This window comes from Haliotis cracherodii, unplaced genomic scaffold (assembly GCF_022045235.1).
Source record: "Haliotis cracherodii isolate W230 unplaced genomic scaffold, xgHalCrac1.p SCAF_5, whole genome shotgun sequence".
Classification (NCBI taxonomy): Eukaryota; Metazoa; Mollusca; class Gastropoda; order Lepetellida; family Haliotidae; genus Haliotis; species Haliotis cracherodii.
Window position 1 is genome coordinate 27,096,662 of NW_027266308.1, and position 19,657 is coordinate 27,116,318.

General features: G+C 40.2%; 1 protein-coding gene across 1 annotated transcript in view; it reads left to right on the forward strand.

Annotated features, from left to right (window-relative positions):
* The window catches only part of LOC139442791 (uncharacterized), a 39,780-nt gene extending 31,499 nt beyond the window's left edge, over positions 1-8,281 (forward strand). The window contains exons 3-5 of the mRNA XM_071223681.1: positions 590-733; positions 5,597-5,836; positions 6,739-8,281. Of these exons, the coding sequence (XP_071079782.1) occupies positions 590-733; positions 5,597-5,836; positions 6,739-6,767 (413 nt within the window). The 3' untranslated portion in view covers positions 6,768-8,281. The remainder of the gene's footprint in view (positions 1-589; positions 734-5,596; positions 5,837-6,738) is intronic.
* Positions 8,282-19,657: the final 11,376 nt, after the last annotated feature.

A 19,657-nucleotide genomic window follows, 5' to 3' on the forward strand; every position in this document is an offset into this window, starting at 1 on the left:
CTTGTTTTAGCCCCTTAATGTCGAGCGTCGGGCAGGGTAACAACAAGTACGTCTTTTAACGTCTTTTGGTATGACGCGGCCAGGGATCGAAACCAGGATCATCCGCTCTCCGGGGGGACGCTCTACCGCTAGACCACGGAAGCGGTCTCCGCTGGTTCAATACATATATATGTATGTTATGATATGTTAGTAACGTGTATTTAACTAGTTCAGTATCGTGGTTCAAAGGTTCCTCAAAACACGCAGAAAATATTATTTTACGAATTAATATGTAAGTACATATGTTATAGTATTTGACGTTATCAAAAAAAGCAATTTCTTATTGTAGACATTGTGTTTTGCTTCTTTTATTTGGTAAATGTGACATATAGATTCTTGTATAATTTACTAACATTTAAATGTGTTTACTGTATGCGATATATATATATATATATATATATATATATATATATATATATATGTTTGTGTCACATGTTTACATATCACAAAGCAATTAATTATCACGCAGAACATACCCCTACCCCATTCAAATTCTACCCTTTCCTCTACACTTTACCCCCAAATCCTGAAATCCTGTTGCTTTCTACAGCATACCGCGAGGCTTTCTCCATGTTCGACGAGGATAAAGATGGTCGCATCACGCCGAAGGAGTTGGAGACGGTGATGAGGTCGCTTGGCATCAAGCCCACAGACACCGAAGTCCGGGATATGATCACCAACATGGACATAGACAGTAAGTGTCTCAACAGAACAACGAATAGGCCTCTGTCACCTGCCCTTTTGTTCCTGACCGCTGGTTACAAGCACATGTGCTTGTGCTTTGGAACATACATCAAGAAAACAATATTTTTGCAATTAGAGATGCCCAACGTCTACAGCGTGTCACACTACTAGCAGCAAACGAACTTTGGTTCAAACAAAAACCCGGGAACAATCTGTAGCCACATACTAGTAAAAACGGGGGCATGGGATGCCCAGTCGTCTAAGGCGCCACGATTCGCTGTGCAGAGTTGCGTCCCTTGGGCACACCAGAAACCTATGATTGTTGGTTCGAATCCCGGCTCCCCCTGATTATGTTTCTAGGTTTGTCAGCACCATACCAGTGCTCGTGGGTTTCACCGAAGTGGTAAAAGTCAGAGACCTGCATCACTTCGGGCTTTCCTCCCACATTAAGCTGATACGCTGTGATAACTGGAATACTGTTAAAAGCGGCGTTAAACCCATCTCACTCACTAACTAACTAGTAAAAAACGACGAGCCTGTTTTTGTAAAGAATATTTTTAAATGAAACACTGACAATATTCCAACGAACAAATGCATCAATCATTGAAAGAAAACCAATCACCAAATAAATACAATTAAGCGTTAACACTTCTTTTAAGACCCAGGGTTATTTCGTGAACTGTCCTCGGAACTTTTAGCTTAAATTACTCAATTAAGTTGTTTGCTCTGTACGTTTGTTTTAGGACCCTGATTGAATAGCTTTCTTGTATCCAGACAAGTCTGATCAGCATGTTTCTCACTGCTCCTACAGCTCGACGTCGATCTTCGAGGCGATGGTAGATCTGAATTGTCGGACTTCGACCGCCACCGCTATTGCATTTTGTTTTCTCAACAACGGACCATGTTTACATAAGGGACTTCAAACTACATGCACCTCCGATATGCCTCTTTGTGGCACATGATTTACTGACGTAATCACTGCATGTGAAAGGATTCAAAACGTTTTGGAGTTGCATTGAACCATACTAGAGATGTATGATGCTATGGAAAAGGAGATCATAAAAAGCTCACATATATCATATATGCTCCCAAATACTACTGATTGGAATACCATATTACAAAATCCCGAAAATACCGATAAAGCATGCGATATGTTTCATCTTTACTCAGAGCAATATGTAAAGTAGTGCATACCTACAAAGGAAGTAACAATTCGTCCCATGGACAATTCTGAAGTTAGAAGAGAATCAAGAAAATGGTATCGCTTGAGAATAAAGGCACTACGGGTAAATAAGGAAAAGATTTATCGGCAGATATTAAGTAAATAATATGAAGTATTATGCGAAAGAATCATTTTAATCATATTTGGATAACCTTTAAGGTCATATGTAACAGATAAACAAGCCTTCGTACTGGAAAGTCTCACGTCATCTCGTTAAAAGTTCTGGAAAACCAAACTTTGTCCCTTCACATTTTCCTAATAAATGAGTGAGTGAGTTAATATTTAACGTCACATCGGCGGTATTTCAGCCATATCGTGACGATCTTCCTAATGAAAATGATGATCAAACTGTTTCCTCGGACATAGGGAAAACAGAAATGTTAAACAAAGCGTTTTCCTCTAAACAAATACTGAGAAAGAAACTCTTACCATTCTTTGAGCCACGCACGTTTAGTCTCTGATATACAATTAGTGTTTCGAAAACAGACACGTCTGATGTAATTAGGAGTCCACATGTAAACAAGGCCTGTAGGCCGGACAGAATAAGCCACCAATTATTGTAATATATTGCAGATTCAAATAGCAAACCACTTTGAATGTGTAATAAATACTTTATAATTCAACAATAATATGACATGGGTCAAATTGTCATCTCTCGATGAAGAAGTGAGCGAAAAACTTGCTAATTAAGCAATAAAATGCCCTGGACGTGAATATTGGGATCGCAAGTTTTCATGACGTTTGGTCGTACCTTTTGTAGAAAAACATTGCCTCAATGTCAAGCCAGCAACAACCACCCAAGAAAAAGAATGGATACACAGTACCCCTTTAGTGCTGCATAGACGATTATATCGTATTTCCATTTTGTTATCATAAATACCCTGGACCCACTTGCTACCATAACTTCAGCATAACATGTGCACACCGTTTTTTACGTTTATATCTCCATACACTCCAACAATATTGAAGTCAATTCATGTAAATATATATGTCAATACCTAATTTCATAAACTGATTATTTAATCATTAATACAATAAAAACTGTACACAATGATACAAAATAAGTGGCACCGTTTAGTTCAAAATGCAAAACAAACAGCACTCTATTATCAGCCAATCCAGTAACAGTTGTAGGAGGCGTGCCCTAAATAGAAATGTTTGGTTAGCCAACGAAATGTTATGAAAACACATGGAATTTGTTTCCTGTAATTTGATTGGTTGGCTATTTTAGCGTAGTGTCATTCGAATTTGACACAATACAAAGTTATGAAAATGAATGGAAAAGGTGTCTTTATCACAATAGAACAGAGCTGTTATACACTGGGTGATCGAGGAGGTGAGTGTTGTATCTACGGTCTATCAAGAAAAGCTTCTATTTTGATCATAAATGGTGACATAAGAATATATACTGTCCAAAAAGGGGATATTCAATATTCTAGCATTCTATGCTTGCTCCTGATTGGTTAAAAAGAGGTATCCCATTTCCTGCTGAAACCTCTTTTAAACATATTAGGCACAAACAGATGTCCCGACATCACTGAAGTCACAGCACAGGAACTTGATCACAACAGCTTTTCAAACATGATGAAATCCATTTCAGTAAACCACAATTAAGCAAAACATACACGAACCCCTTTGCCAGGGCCACAACTGTCACTTTTCTTACACATGCTGGCGTCGAATGTCGTGATATCTTAAAACTGACAGGTCACAAAGCATGAATCCATCCCTCATAATAACCTGGCTGTTCAGTCCACTTTTATTGGCAATCACGTACCAGCAGGCTCATTTCCGGTAAATCTACAGGTTAACATTGAACCACATCATAGATCACGACTGTCATCATTTTTTTAGCTATTTGAATTTCAATATTCCTTTTCCAAGTATCGACTTGTCGCGCTGATTTCCAAGAAATGACTTTGTGAGTCCAAACAGTGCACAACAGGTTGCAATGAAATTAAAACATATATCTTTAGACTCAGTTTAGATGATTATTTCTCAAGTTCTTTTTTAAAAAACCTATGTGTTTTGAACCCGTATTTGAGTTAGTCAAGACCACGAGTATTTTCATCTTGAACTTTAGTAGTAACTGTTACATTTATGACAACCTGTGACTCCTTTTCGGAATGTTTTCAAAGTGTTCGCTCGGTTCTAAATTAGAATAAGAGGTATCTTCTCTACAGTGGGTCTACACCAATTTCAAAATGGATGGATATGGACTAGGCGCAACAGGCCAATCAAGAGAACATGTATATTGTGTGAGTGTGTTGTTAAAAGGTTAACGTTTGAAATGAAATTGGACGGCCCGAATCAATTTACAAATGACAGTTTAAGAATGTCTTTCCCACTTCTCTTGCATCGCCTGACACAGCTTGACTAACTTATCGGGTGATTTTGACGTTGGGGTACACATCTCCCAATCATGTTCCTGACATGTTGGCCATTGCATTCAGGTGATGCTTTCTACTTGTGGTAGTCAATCATGAAACGTGCACAGTGGACACGAGCGTTTTCGTCTTGAAAATACTGTCCAGTGATCCATCCCTGGACAACATGCATTGGCGTTCTGGCAGCCGAAGTGATCCCGCCAAATATCGTCACAGATCCACCCCCACATCTGTCATGTTGCCGTACGTTGACTTTCGCGTGAAATTTCTTAGGATGCACCCAGACACGTCCGGGCCTATCCAGAAAGTCCAGAGTGAATCTGGACTCATCTGAAAACAGGACACGAGAACATTAGCGATTCCCCCAGTTTCTAGGCTCTAAACAGCATTAGCGTCGGGCGAGAATGTGTCGATTTGTTAGCGGTGGTACTACATGCACGTGGTTGCCTAACATGCAGGTTAGTTGCATGTAGACGAGTAATAATCGTCTGCTCAGTAACTTGAATTCCGGTGGCTTGTTGCAAGTTGACAGTGATGAGTGGTTGTTTGGGCATGATTTCTTAAACTCTGGTTTCTGGTTTAATCGATCCTGGATTTGTGTTGTTGACCTAGGGCTCTTTGTGTAATCATTAACATTTTGTCTGCAGAAACCTGTTCAAAAGTTTACAGAGTGAGATACATTGAAAATATTGGCTACCTCTCACTGGTTTCAAAAGCATGCCAAGCATGCCAATAGCACAGACGATGCATTCCCATTGTTATCACAGATTCTGCATCAAAGCAAGAGTGGAGTGTTTACGTGCTATTTTGCATAATTATAATTGACAATATCAATGGGCCAGAGCTATTTGACGACCTTTCACTTTAGTGTCAAAATGAAGAACAAGCCCCTACCCACGTGCATAATTAAAGGAACTGAATCGAAACACATGCAATGTTCCGGTTGTTGTGGTGCATTAAGTTTTGATTCTCAAAACTTTTCTATATCTGGCAGTTATTCCAAAGCTGATCTTTCTTCTGACGACCTTTCATGGCATCTATATTTCATTATCCCCAACGTTTTGGAAGAGAAGATCACGATCGTAACCTGGACATGTGGATTAACTTTCAAATCAACGTAGATCTATTTTCATACTTAATGTTTAGCTTTGTTGGTCGATTATGTAAATTGATCATATTCATGCTCTGATCATGTACAAACATCATTAATGTATGTTTTCTTTATTTCATCTGTAGTTCAGCTTTATGATAATTATTTGTGCAGAGAACGGAACCATCGAGTTCGACGAGTTCGTAGCGGTGATGACGAAAACGTCCAAGTCGCAAATGGAGCCAGAGATGAAGGTGACGTTCAAGATTTTCGATCAAGATGGCGACGGCTACATAGACGCTAAGGAACTGAAGCAGGTGATGAAGGCTTTGGGGGAGAAGCTGACGGACGACGAGATCAGGGTGATGATCCTAGAAGCCGACAAGAACAACGATGAGAAGATCAGCTATGATGGTATGTTACCGTGTAGTTGGATATGACGATGCGTTGTCTTGTGGTTTGCTACGGTGGTCTGGTGGCTGCATGTTGGTTGGTTTGGTTGATTTGGATGATTTGTTGTTTTACGCCGCACTCAGCAATATTTCAGCTATATGACAGCGGTCGAGTCTGGACCAGACAATCCAGTGATTGACATCATGAACATCGATCCACGCACTTGGGACCGATGACATGCATCAAACAAGTCAGCGAGCCTGATCCCGTTAGTCGCCTTTTACGACGAGCATGAAGATCCGGGGTAGAATAGGTCTTCAGAAGCCCATGCTACGTTGTCCTGTGGTTGGCGACGTTGGTACAGTGTCTGGTGGTTTATTATGACGATGCATTGTCCTTCAGTTGGCTAGGACGGTACTTTTTTTTCTGTAGCTACGTAGGTGGCTCGGGTGTCATTGTTTGGATGGGGGTGCCCCCGGTTTCCCAACATTTCTTAAAACAACAAACCCAGTCAGGCGTAGAACAATAGAGGGATTAGTTTGGGTACACTACTGGTAGGATGTGGCGGTACGTTGTCCTGAGGCTGGATGTGGCGGTACGTTGTCCTGAGGCTGGATGTGGCGGTACGTTGTCCTGAGGCTGGATATGGCGGTACGTTGTTCTGAGGCTGGATTTGGCGGTACGTTGTTCTGAGGCTGGATATGGCGGTACGTCGTCCTGTAGATGGAAACGACGATACGTTACCCTGCACTGTATGTCACGTGATGACGTTCTGCTGTTTCGGCAATCTGCATGCTTATGCTATTCTTGTACGATTTGCGAGATTGCGACATTTGGACAGAATGGCCCTTACAGTATCCCTACATAATTACGTTCCCGTAGTCTACCGTTGCATTATTGATAAATATACTTTTTGTTTGTAGAGTTCGTATTGATGATGCAGTCCAGGTGAAGAGTATTCGTCGCCATGGAAACGTACACCGACTTCCGGCATGCCTTTTGCTTCATTCGTGACGCCAACTTTTCAAATTTGGACTTAACTGTCTTTTGACACATGGAAGGTCGTTTGTCTGACATTCCAAAGGTTTCGACTCCATGTTAAATGGTTTAAAGATCCTAAAGAATCTATGATAACCACAAAGTGATAACATACATACACTGTTTGGAAACTTTTGTGACTTTAGTAAATATATATGTAACATTTTTAATAAGATTTACCCTTAAATTAAATTCGAAGTTTTCGTTTTTTTGCAATACATCCTGATGGCATGTTATAAAATATGAATATGAATTGCACTAATTTATATGTGAAGGCTAGCGAACGTTTCAAATGTAAAAGTGAATGTTAATAACAGCTTAAGATTCCCTTTCTAAACAACAAACAGTGAAACCTCGTTAATCCAGACCTTTTAGTCCTTTATGGCCGAGTATTGTCGAGTCTCACGTGTTCTTGACCTGACGTGATGATTCTTCGTGTATTTGTGACGTCTATCAAGGTTTCTTTACGTCCACATAATAGGTCGTATGATTCAAAATCTTCATAGATCACTCTCACTCAAAACAGTATTCGAATAGGTGATTATTAGCCATGAAATGGAAATGATGTTCTAAAACCTGTAAAATCCATTTATTAAGTGTTTGAAAACAACAAGTACGTTTCTATCTGGTGCGTCGCATTGTTTACGACCAAGGAATGCACATAACCAACTTAGATAGTGCTACTACGGAAAAAATGTGACAACGGCTGTAAATATATATTTCTTAAAACCGAAATTTTAAGCACAGTATTTTGTGCCATTTTATCCATAAATCTTGTAGTTTTAATAATCGGTTGCTTTGGAGGGGACAGATATTAAATCTATTATTATAATTAATCACAAATTTGAATGATCACATATAAAAAATATTTCACTTTCGTTTCTGCGAGATAATGGTCGCCTGATACTTCGCGTCACGAACTACTAGTATCATACTCATGGGTATGTAGAAAGAACATTACTCTGTAGCAATCATTCTTTAAACCGAAAACATGTTAATCCGGACGATCTCATTCAGGACGGTACCGTCCCCATGAACGGGAATTCAATGTACACCATGGTCATTCCAAGACTATATATCAAAATAGTCAGCATCTATTCTTTTGAGATACAGCGTCATCCAATCGTCTTACCACTGCGCACAATTATCTGGTAGCTTCAGTGTCAACTCATTTGTCCAAGAATAATTAATCAGTTAGTTTATTACTGTATGATAGAGGGCATTTAATTTTTCAAGCTTAGATCGTGTGTTTCGTGTTTTCTAGTATTTTGTTGTATATTGTTAAAACCAAAGAGCAAAAAAACCTCAGTATTTATACTCTAAAGTGTTTTATATTTATCATGTATATTGTCAATGTGTTAATGAGCTCTCATTCGTGTTGTCACTCCAGTTTGGACATGCAAGCTCTTTACTTTCTATTTATCAATTTGATGCAATAAATAAAACATATACTCTTGATTCATTTGTTGTCATCACATGTAAACCGATTTCCAGTTGGTACTGTTTTACAGTTTCCAAAATACAGAACAAGTACAACTGACATTATGATTCATAAGACTAAATCAATTGATTCCCCTTTCTTCAATATCTTCCAATGACGTGAATTAGTTTTTTTGTTTTTTTTGTTGTTGTTTAACGCCACACTGTGCAATATTCTAGCCATATGACGGCAGTCTGTAAATAATCGAGTCTGGACCAGACAATCCAGTGATTGACGTTATGAGCATCGATTCAAACGATTGGGATAACTTGACATGCATCAACCAAGTCAGATAGCCTGACAAGTAGTACTTCTTTTCAATATGTAGACGTTTGGGAGCAATGTTGCATATACATTTCATAACGATAGCATAGAGGTTAAACTTATGCTGAATTGATGGATGATGCTTTATTTGCTTTTTAAATTAACACTGCATCACAATAATTTATAATAATATAAAAATAACTAAAGCGACCAAACCTTTCAATATCCAAAAGAAATTTCTGCATAAAGCAGAGTCGATAGTACAATTCCGACTATATCATGATCATGTGTTTATGAATCACTATCAATTAGTTATGATACCAGGTGTTCGCGAAAAGGTGGGCGCATCCTGCCCCACCGGTGGAACCCGTCACAAACGCATGTAAAGGCAAGTCAACTGTCCACCTGAAAAAACCATATTAACATATGGTACAAGTCAAAATTGGAATTGCATCGGACATCACTTTTGTCACTGATGCGTCAAATTTGGAAATATCCTCCACATGTCTACCATTAAACGTTTTTAAAGCTTTTACTGAGGCCTTGAATGTTGTAACCTTCATCAAACAACTTCTGAGCAAGAGTTTTATGACGCTCTCGGAAAGCAAACTAAGTGCCACTCTGTCAGAGTATGATGTCACACATTCAACCAAATCACGAAGTCTGAGCATGGGATCTATCTAGTCGCCTCACAAACCTGCATCTGTAGCTGACGACATGTAATAACCCAGAATCGCTGGTTTGTGTGATGTATGGCATCTGGTATGCTTACAAGTTTCACCAAGAAATGGGCTTTAAGACATAAACGGTCTTTTAGAATTAGTTGTTCATGCTAAAATTTCATTATCTTCTTAAAGGACGAAGCAAGCTAAGGGGAATGGTGATTATCCATCCATGATAGGCGGGTGACATGGGATTAACATTGCTTTATACCATGTCTCATTTGTCTTTTTGTTCTGTCACTGGCTTTCAAATTGATTCTAACCAGCAAAGTCCCCATCGAATGCTGAGGAATCTAGTCTTCTGCCTTGGCTAAATGGAAGGATTGCACAAGAATGAACAAAAGCAATTACTACCACCAGCTAATATTACTGACTTCTAGCTAATTCGATTATGTCTTTCATACAATGCGCTATTCTATACACTGAACGGATGTGTGATTAGGCAGCGTTTCGTTGTAAGAAGTGAACACAAAGAAACAAATGTATGCCTGCTCATACAAGTACCACCAACATAGGCAAGTATAATTGAGGTCATTGAAACTTTTGCTCGTGCTAATGCTATATGAATTGTATTTCATAACCTTGCTAGTTGTCCAGGAAATGCTTCGGGAATATTTTTACGTGCATCACACAGGGCCGACCCAAGTGGTTTTCTCATGTTGAATCAGCATCACTTATAATGACTTGACCAGAAACTAATTTGCCTTGTTCCATATGTTCCCATGTTTTTCCAGATGAACATTTGACTTGACTTTGCATGTGGTTGTGACGGTGTCACCGGTGAGGAAGGATACACTCACCGGCGAACACCGGGTATCATCACTATTTGGTGGTGATTCATAAACACAAGAGACCGCCTCCGTGGTCTAGTGGTAGATCATCCGCCCGGAGAAGGTCGGGAGTTCGATCTCCGGCCGCGTCATACCAAAAGACATTAAGAGATGGTACTTGTTAGCCGCCTGGCACTCGACATTAGGGACTGGTCGGCTCTGAGTCAGTATACTGTTTCTGAGTATTCATGTTAAACTGTGATATGGTATCTCAGTGGACAAGCACTATGAAATCGGCTTTAATCCCAACTAGTACAAACAGCCACATACATACACATGCATGCAGGTCACTAAATAAGTGCAATAATCTTGGACGTGAGGTTAAACCCCATGTCATCTCACCTCATAAACACCAGATCGTGATATAATCAGAATGACATACAATCAACTCTGCTTTTGGCGGAGTTTTCTTATTTATGTAGAATGGGTTGCCACACAGTTACAGACTTATTTCAGCTTATATTCCCTGTCACAGATTTTTCAAATGACTCTCAATAACAATGTTTCACTGAATTCATATTTGTCAAGTCGCATCGGTTTCAACTGACCATGAGAATTTGTATGTCCAACAAATACTCCTTGAAGAAGAAGGCAAATCAATTACACAATACCCATGGTTACACAAAAAGAATTTGGAAGTAGGCAAACATATTTAAAGATGAAGCATATTATTGGTCTCGTCTCCGCAAAAACAGGACAATATTTTGTCTTTCCCTTAGGCAGCAGTTCCAAAATCAATAAATTCAAAAGGACAAAGTCAATATGGGTAATCTTGGTTGAGAGAAGGATCGATGATATTGGTGTATGAAGAATGAAGATGAAAATATCACCCTGACACTTTACTATAGTATTGAGGTTTAAAAAGTCAGGTGTGAATCCATCTTCGACTACAGAGTAACTTAAATAACCACCTTGTGTTTGAGATGAAAGTCATTGTCCGCCTTTTAAAGTTGAGTGTTTTTCTTTCTTCTTATTCAACGTTTGTCGGATAACATTGAGTCTCAATAGAAACATGTCAAATGGTCTTGATGACACCTCCTGACGAGAAGAACGGTTTCCTCACACAGTGTGTAGAACGAAATGTGAAAGCCTTAGAAGTATTCATCTTCCTACCACTATTCCAACAAAAGAAAACCAATTGACCTGTAATAGAATATCCCAGCAGTTATTTTGCTTGGGTAGAGCTTCCTCTTCTATTGTGCCATGTTTTGCATAACGCAAGTGATTAAAGAATTGATTTAGATAGTTCATCTAGATACCTAGATCTTATCATCCAACAATTCCCTTGAAGCATTTATATGGATTGTATGATTGTGATAGTCTCATCGTCATAACTATGAAGCCATTGGTGATAGTGATGATCACCATCATAACACTCCGGTTTTAGAAAGTGCTTTTCAAGCATATTAATATTGAAGAACTTTGAGATTAGGGTGGATTATTTTCAAAACCAGAGGTGAAAATGTTAGACCAGAAATGCAAATAATCAAATTGGCAAGGAACATTACTTTGAGGTTCTGTGCAAATTATGTTACCTTGAACAAACTTGAATCTTCTTATAGCCCTTAATATTAGCAATATCTGCCATTTGGTTTTCAAGAAGAGAGAAGATGATTATTGCTATTTATTTTAACTATAACATATACCACACAACAACACCACCATTTCAACAAATAAGAGGAACATGCAGCCAAATGTCAGCTTCGAAAATCAGGCAGTATGTGAGGAGAAGGTATGGATTTGTTTGTGTTAGTGACGAAGCGTATTGAAATGCAGCATGCTATGCTGGGCATGAATAATCTAAGCACCAACTGCTACCATGTTCCAGAGGTAAATATGAAAAGACAAAGAAGTGAATTATTAATGCAGCAAAATCACCCAGAACATACTTTTAAAGGAGCAAAAGGTGAAACATGAAACACTGTGTGCTATTAGCTTAGTGAATATTGGAATGATAAATTCGAAAGATGTCATTTGTAAGAAGGGAATATAATACGACATTTACATGGTCTTCTCAACCTAAAAAAGACGTCTATAAATCCAGGATTATAACATTCACGCGCGCAAATCACACTATGAGAATACACATGTCTATGGTCGGTTAGATCTGACGGTTTGTAAACGACGCTGTGCATAAATTGACGCGATAAGACGTCCACCTCTATCTGGGGATCATATAAAAGATCACCTACGACACGAATTTAATTTTTAAAATGCATCTCCACAGAATAATAACCCTGCTAGTTGCACTCATGGCATGGGCATGCGTCAGTCAAGAAAAGTCGACGCGTCGCCACCAAGAGTTTAAAACAAAATTGAACAACGACATTTTCTAGTGTGTCCCACGATGATGTCCGATATGCTCAGCCTCTGCAGTCGATGAAACATATGTGTTACTCCCACGTAAACATGGCTGAGTTGTGATCTATGAACACACGAACAGAGGGCATCAGTGGTACACAAATCTGTTCAAAATAGAACACATTCTACTTATTGCAAATGCACAGTGTTTGAGACACGGATGCACGAGTCCGTTTGCAGGCAAGGCACAACTACGCCCATGGGAAGCCTTACCTCTTGGTGAAAAATGCTTCAAGCAGGCCTTTAGAGAATAAAGCTTTGCATGATGTTGGTGCAAACAGAGTTACAGACCTGACATGGAAATTCGAACATCACAGAGGGAGAACTATCACGCCAAATATACGTACCGGTATACTTCCTTCTGGCAATCGGATTCCAAACGTACGCTTTCTGTTTGTTTCGTTGACACGGGACATTCATGAAACATTTTTCCAAGTCTCTATGTACGACCTAGATAGAAAGAAGCGATATACAACAGGACTGCGATATTCATACCACGATGTCATTAAGCTTAACGTGAAGGAAAGTGCTATATATTCACTTCGTGTGAAAGGCAAGATTCGCTCTTTACGCAAGCAAAGTTTGGGTGAGAAGTAACGGAAGACAATACTAAAAGGACATTTAAACCAATTTCACTTGATACAGTAAAGCGTCTATTAATCAGTGTATGGGCAGGAGCGGGTATATCAAAAGACGTCAAAGTGTCTGAAATGGACGGTAGCAAATTACGAACAATTTATTCAACCGAAGAGGTGGTGCACAGGCTGTTTTTTCCAAGCAATTATTTCGTCTCTGTTTGAAGGCTTCTCCGTGGAAAAGAATATCACCAGCTACAAGGGAAGTGCGTCAATTTCAGACAAAATTTAAAAAATGAGAACTTTGAAATCAAAATTTATTGAGGCATGTTTTGTGGGTAATGACACTTTTCCCTGTAGTTGCCACACTCATTTACGTGAAGTCGATATATATACAAACCGTGTTAAAAACTTTCCAAAATGTCCAAATGGGAGTACCATCAATAGCTGCTTTGTACAGGAAAACAGCGTTGGAGTGATATGCGTTCTTGGAGAAAAAGCATATGTATATATGTATGCAAGAGATGCAACTGAAATAATGAAACGAACATATACATGTAGCATGGTTTCAAGTACTCTGTACCTGTATACTACAGACAGTAGTTTGGGATTGGTTTCACGCTGATTTGAACAGAAACATGAAGGAACGCCCCAAATGGTGTATACCAATGCACTGTTTCATATATTCATATAAGTAGTGTACTGACAATAGTGAGTGAGTTTGGTTTCGCGCTGATTTGAAATTTAAAGTAATTTAGTTATATCATGAAGAAAAGCCCAAAGGGACGTTTACCACTTTCGGTCTGACAGACCCAGTCTCTTAATGCGGACTTCCGTGAAGATCTGGGGTAGAATAGGTCATCATTAACCCATGCTTGCCGCTAAAAGGGACTATGCTTGTCGTAAAAAGCGAATAACGGAATCGGGTGGTCAGGCTCGCTGACTTGGCTGATGCATGTCATCGATCCCAATTGCGTGGATCGATGCTCTTGTTGTCAATCACTGGATTGTCTAGTCCAGACTCGATTATTTACAGTCCGCCGTCATATACTAGTAGCTGGAATATTGCTGAGTGCGGCGTTAAACAACAACCAAACATTTCAATGCGGATGGTCTAGGATTTCCATTCAAAAGCCAACTAGTCTTAAGGACGCAACTCTGTTGAGACAGTTTCGGGGCTTCAGACCATTTAGCCGCCCGTGTTCCTCGGAAGTTAAGCAAACGTTTAACCGTTGTTTTGAAAAGAGCTTAGTACTTCTGCTATTTTGCTGTAAACCGAGATTTTCATATACATGTTTGAATAAAATGTCCACTGAACAAAATGAATGTTTTGTTATTCTTTACTGCGCTTGTATTCAGTGCCCTTTGGATAGATTATTTTGATTGTCAATATTGTGAAATCGCCACTCATTTATCCACCTGAACTGGAGTGAGTGAGTTGGGTTTAACGCCGCTTTTAACAGTATTCCAGTTATATCACGGCGTGTCTCCCACCTGAACTAGAAATGAAACAGACCAGTAAAACAACCTCATCTCTTTCATATTTAGATCTATGTATGAAGTTTGAGAGCGGCAAAACGTATTCATAATAATCTGTTTTTAAGTTAGAGAAATATGAATTGTCAATGCAAGAGGACACCCAGTCTATATCATCCGCCGGATCAAACTCCATCTGGCGTAAAGGTCGAAATAGCTGATGCATGTCATCGTGGATCGATGCGTGGATCGATGCTCATGATATTAATCACTGGATTGTCTGGTCAAGACTAGATTATTTACAGACCGACGTTATATAGATAGAGTATTGCTGAGTGCGGCGTTTAACAACAAACCAACCAACCAACGAATAATATCCAAGCTGCTCCAGCCATTGGTTTCCACATTTCACAACTTTTGAGGTACAATCGAGCATTCGCTTTCTACGATGATTTCAAAGAGTCATACAACTCTTGATCAGCAGTTGTTTGATCAGGGTTACAACAATCGAGGCCTTCAAAAATTACTTCCCGTACACGGGTGTTAGGATTGGCCCGATTCTATAAATCATTTAATCATACAAAGGCCTGTGCATGTTCAATTGATTTCACTTTTGAAGCCTGAATTGGCCGTCAATTGATTTAAGAAATAAACCTTGCAACATGTTTACAAAGTATCAGGAATACTGCCTCGAGTTTCAGAAGGCGATGTGAAGTAAACGTGGACTAGTCAATGTTGTACAAAACCCGCCTCCGTGGTCTAGTGGTAGAGCGTCCACCCGGAGAGCGGAAGGTCCGGTGTTCGATCACCGGACGCGTCATACCAAAAGACGTTAAAAGATGGTCCATGTTGTTACCCTGTGGCGCTCGGCATTAATGGGCTAAAACAAGGACAGGTCGGCTCGGAGTCAATATACTGTGTCTGTGGGGTATTCATGTTAAACTGCGGCATGGTATCTCAGTGGACTAGCACTATAAATCGACGCCGCGATATAACTGGAATATTGTTAAAAGCGGCGTTAAACCAAACTCACTCACACTCACACTATAAATCGGCATCAGTCCGAACTAGTACAAGCAGACACACAAACACACACACACACACACACACACACACACACACACACACACACACGTACATGCACGTCGCTATATAAGTGCAATAATTACGGACGCGACATTAAACCCAATTTCACCTCACCTCACCTCACCTCACCTCACCTCACCTCACCTCACCTCAATGTTGTACATAGTTGAGTTGTTCTATGCAAGTGCATTTGTGTCTGTTGAGCCCGTTTGAACATTAGTGACAACCATTTGAACGTGGACTCAGAAATGGAAAAGCCGTGACGAAGTTATCAAAAGCCCGTCGTTATGAAGTTATCCCGCGGCGTTGCTGTACTGGACATTGTTATCATAGTCACTAGTTTTTATCGAAAGGAGAAGATCCACCTTGTCTTGTGGTGGAACATGGCGGTACATTGTCCTGTGGGTGGCTTCGATCCTACCGTGTCTCGAGCTCGAGGCTGGAAGTGGCGATAGGTTGTCCTGAAGGTGAGGTGAGGTGAAATGGGGTGTAAGGTCGATTCCAAGATCATTGCACTTACATAGCGACGTGCATGCACGTGTTTGTGTGGCTGCTTAAACTAGTCGTGACTAAAGCCGATTTCATAGTGCTTGCCCACTGATATACCCTGTCACAGTGTAACATGAATACCCCACAGTATACTGACTCAGAACCGGCCAGTGCATGTTTCAACCTCTAATGCTGTGTGCCAGGCGAGGTTAATGTCATCTCTTAATGTCATTAGGTATGACGCGGCCGGAGATCGAACTCCCTACCTTCTCCATATCAAGATTATAGACCCAAGAAACGGTCAATATCAGTTCTTGGGTCCATAAAACATGATTGTGCCCTCATGAACGGTCAATAATTGTTTTATTACATAATATAAAACATGATAATGATGGTACCGTCCGTATAAACGGGATTTCGTTCTATACCATTGTCATTCCAAAGTTGAAATTTACTTCTTCATTTGACACTATTTATCAAAAGCTTCAGAATCTATTCTTATTGGAAATTGAGGGGCGGTCGGGTAGCCTAGTGGTTAAAGCGTTCGCTCGTCACGCCGAGGACCCGGGTTCGATTCCCGACATGGGTACAATGTGTGAAGCCCATTTCTGGTGTCCCCCGCCGTGATATTGCTGGAATATTGCTAAAAGCGGCTTAACACCATACTCACTCACTCACACTATTGGAAATTGCTTCAATCAAACGCCTACCACTGCGCACAATTGTCGAGTAGCTTCATTGTCTTCTGCATTGTTGGACGTAACATATGTAAGGAGGCGTTGTGCTTTTGGTGGGACCCCTGACCTTAACACTGTGGTTGCTTCGTGCGTTGTATTTGCTTCTCTAATTTATCTACTTAAACATGCTTTGTCCCTGGTCGAGACGTTTACCACTTAGATGTGGGTTATTACCTTCATTATAATTGCATGTTAACAAACTATATGACATGTTTGACGATGTTCGGTCGTGAAATACTAAGAAGCATCTCTAAGATAACCTTTTATCAATTTCTCATTAAAGTTTTTCTTTTATTGTGGGAAAAAGTGGTGGAGCTCCGGGAACAACTTTCTACATGTATTTCTTGCATCTTCAGGGGCACGGGTGGCCCAGTCGTCTATGGCGCCGTGATTCGCTGTGCAGATTTGCGTCCCTTGGGCACTCCAGAAACCTATGATTTTGTTTTCGAATCCCGGTATTCCCCGATTATGTTTCTAGGTTTGTCAGCACCATACCCGTGCTCGTGGGTTTCGCTGAAGTGGTAAACCTCTAAGACCAGCATCACTTCGGGCTTTACTCCCACATCAAGCTGACATGTCGTGATATAAGTGAATTACTGTTAAAAGCGGCGTTAAATCCAACTCACTCACGCACAGTCAAATTACGGATATCCAGTCGGTACCGTTCCACATTTCAAAACAATACAGCCCTAGAATATATTTTTTAAACGGCCTAAGGCGTATGTTGAAGTTTTATATATTCAAGGTTGGAGCAGACCTGACAAGAATATACACCCTACGCTGGTATTTGAATTGTAGTGTCTGATAACCCAGCAGATGTCTGGCTGATGGAATTGTCGGTTCCCTTAAATGGTTTCGAGCTGTCCAGATTGTTATACTGTCGAGTGTGGACTGACAGACACTCTGTCACGTACGAAAACGGTCGGGACACCCACTTGATAATAACAACCTTGGCTTCAGCTAAGTTAATCACATGAACTATTTTGTACTGGTGAAGGCCTGATAGTAGTTTTGTCTCTTTGAAGAGACAAGAGGTTTAAAGCTTTATGTTCCTCTTCGTAGATTGTTCACGAATACATACAAATCTCCAACTTCAGAATGGGTTCCTCGTTTGTTTCTTAGTTTCTTTCTTTGTTGTTTAACGCCGCACTCAGCAATATTCCAGCTATGTGACGGCAGTCTGTAAATAATCGAGTCTGGACCAGACAATCCAGTGATTGACATCATGAGCATTGATCCACGCAATTGGGATACAATGACAAGCATCAACCGAGTCAGCGGCCCTGACCACCTGATCCTGTTAGTCGCCTCTTACGACAAGCATAGTCGCCTTTTACGGCAAGCATGGGTTGCTGAAGACCTATTCTATCCCGGATCTTCGCGGGTTCCTCGTGAGCCCATGAGTGTTGTGTCAGTGCTGGTATTTAACACTCGAACAGATTTACATGCACAGTCCCGTCAATGACAAAAATCGACGATACAAACGAATATCTTTTTAATGTGTAATGGCTTTGTGATTCCTTCTTATTTCGTGATGTGCTCAGCGTTACAACAAGGCACGTTAGCAATGTGATATCAGTGAGTATGTCAAGTACTGCCAAAATGGCTCCAGCAATCTCTCTGTCGGAATTGCTAGAAAAAGGAGTTTTTCTCGTTTAAACAAGACACAGACAGTTGCTATAATATTGAAAGATAAAGTAACTGCCGATCCAGCTACCTGTGGTTTGAAATATTTCAGCCACAAGGAGTCCTATCGACAATTTTACAGCAGAAAAATTCAAAAGAAAACAGGAAGTTAAGATTAATTATCCATTGAGGATAGTCTGAAACGGACTATAAAAATATGCGACTCCGTTATAATAATAATATACTGTTCATAAGACGTCTAATCCACACAAATTGGAGAATCCTAGATGTGCATCTTAGAAATTAACACTATAACTATACCCATGTTCCATGACACGTGCATTGTCATAGCCATGGTACAAGACGTGGACTTTGTAGTATGAAATGTATAAAAGTTCATTTATTAGTTTAGATAGATTTCCAAGCTGCCCAGTGTCTGGGGATTGCATACCAACATGTCTATGGGTCGTCTCAAAAACTAAACCTTTAAAGGGGTGATTAGGCGTACAGTGTATGAGCTTTATTGGTAGAAGGTACCCCAGACGTAGTAGAATTCGGGATGAAGTTAAAGACACAAAATCAGTGTTTCCCGGACTAAATCAATTATTGGTCTCCGCGAGATGGAATTTCGATACACTGCACGTGGAGATGACCGAACAGTTTTCAGGGGGAAATATTCCATCCTGTCTATGAGGTCATATTACGTTGATTTGGTGACATCATACTCTTGAAAACCCCGCCTCGTGAAGCAGCAAACAAACACTTGCCGTGAATATGACGCGGTTGATGCGTGACATCAAATCCTTGAAAACACTGTATCGTGAAGCATCAAACAAACAATTTTCGTGAATATGACGCGGGTGATGCGTGACATCGTACCCACCACACGAAAACGCTGCGTCGATAAGCCACACGAAAACGCTGCGTCGATAAACCACTGACACGAAACCGCTGCGTCGATAAGCCACACGAAAACGCTGCGTCGATAAGCCACACGAAAACGCTGCGTCGATAAACCACACGAAAACGCTGCGTCGATAAACCACACGAAAACGCTGCGTCGATAAGCCACACGAAAACGGTTTTCTTTGCATTGGTTTAAGACACGTTTAGATAGATAGATAATTTATTCGGTATTTAAGGCCACATGGGTCATTG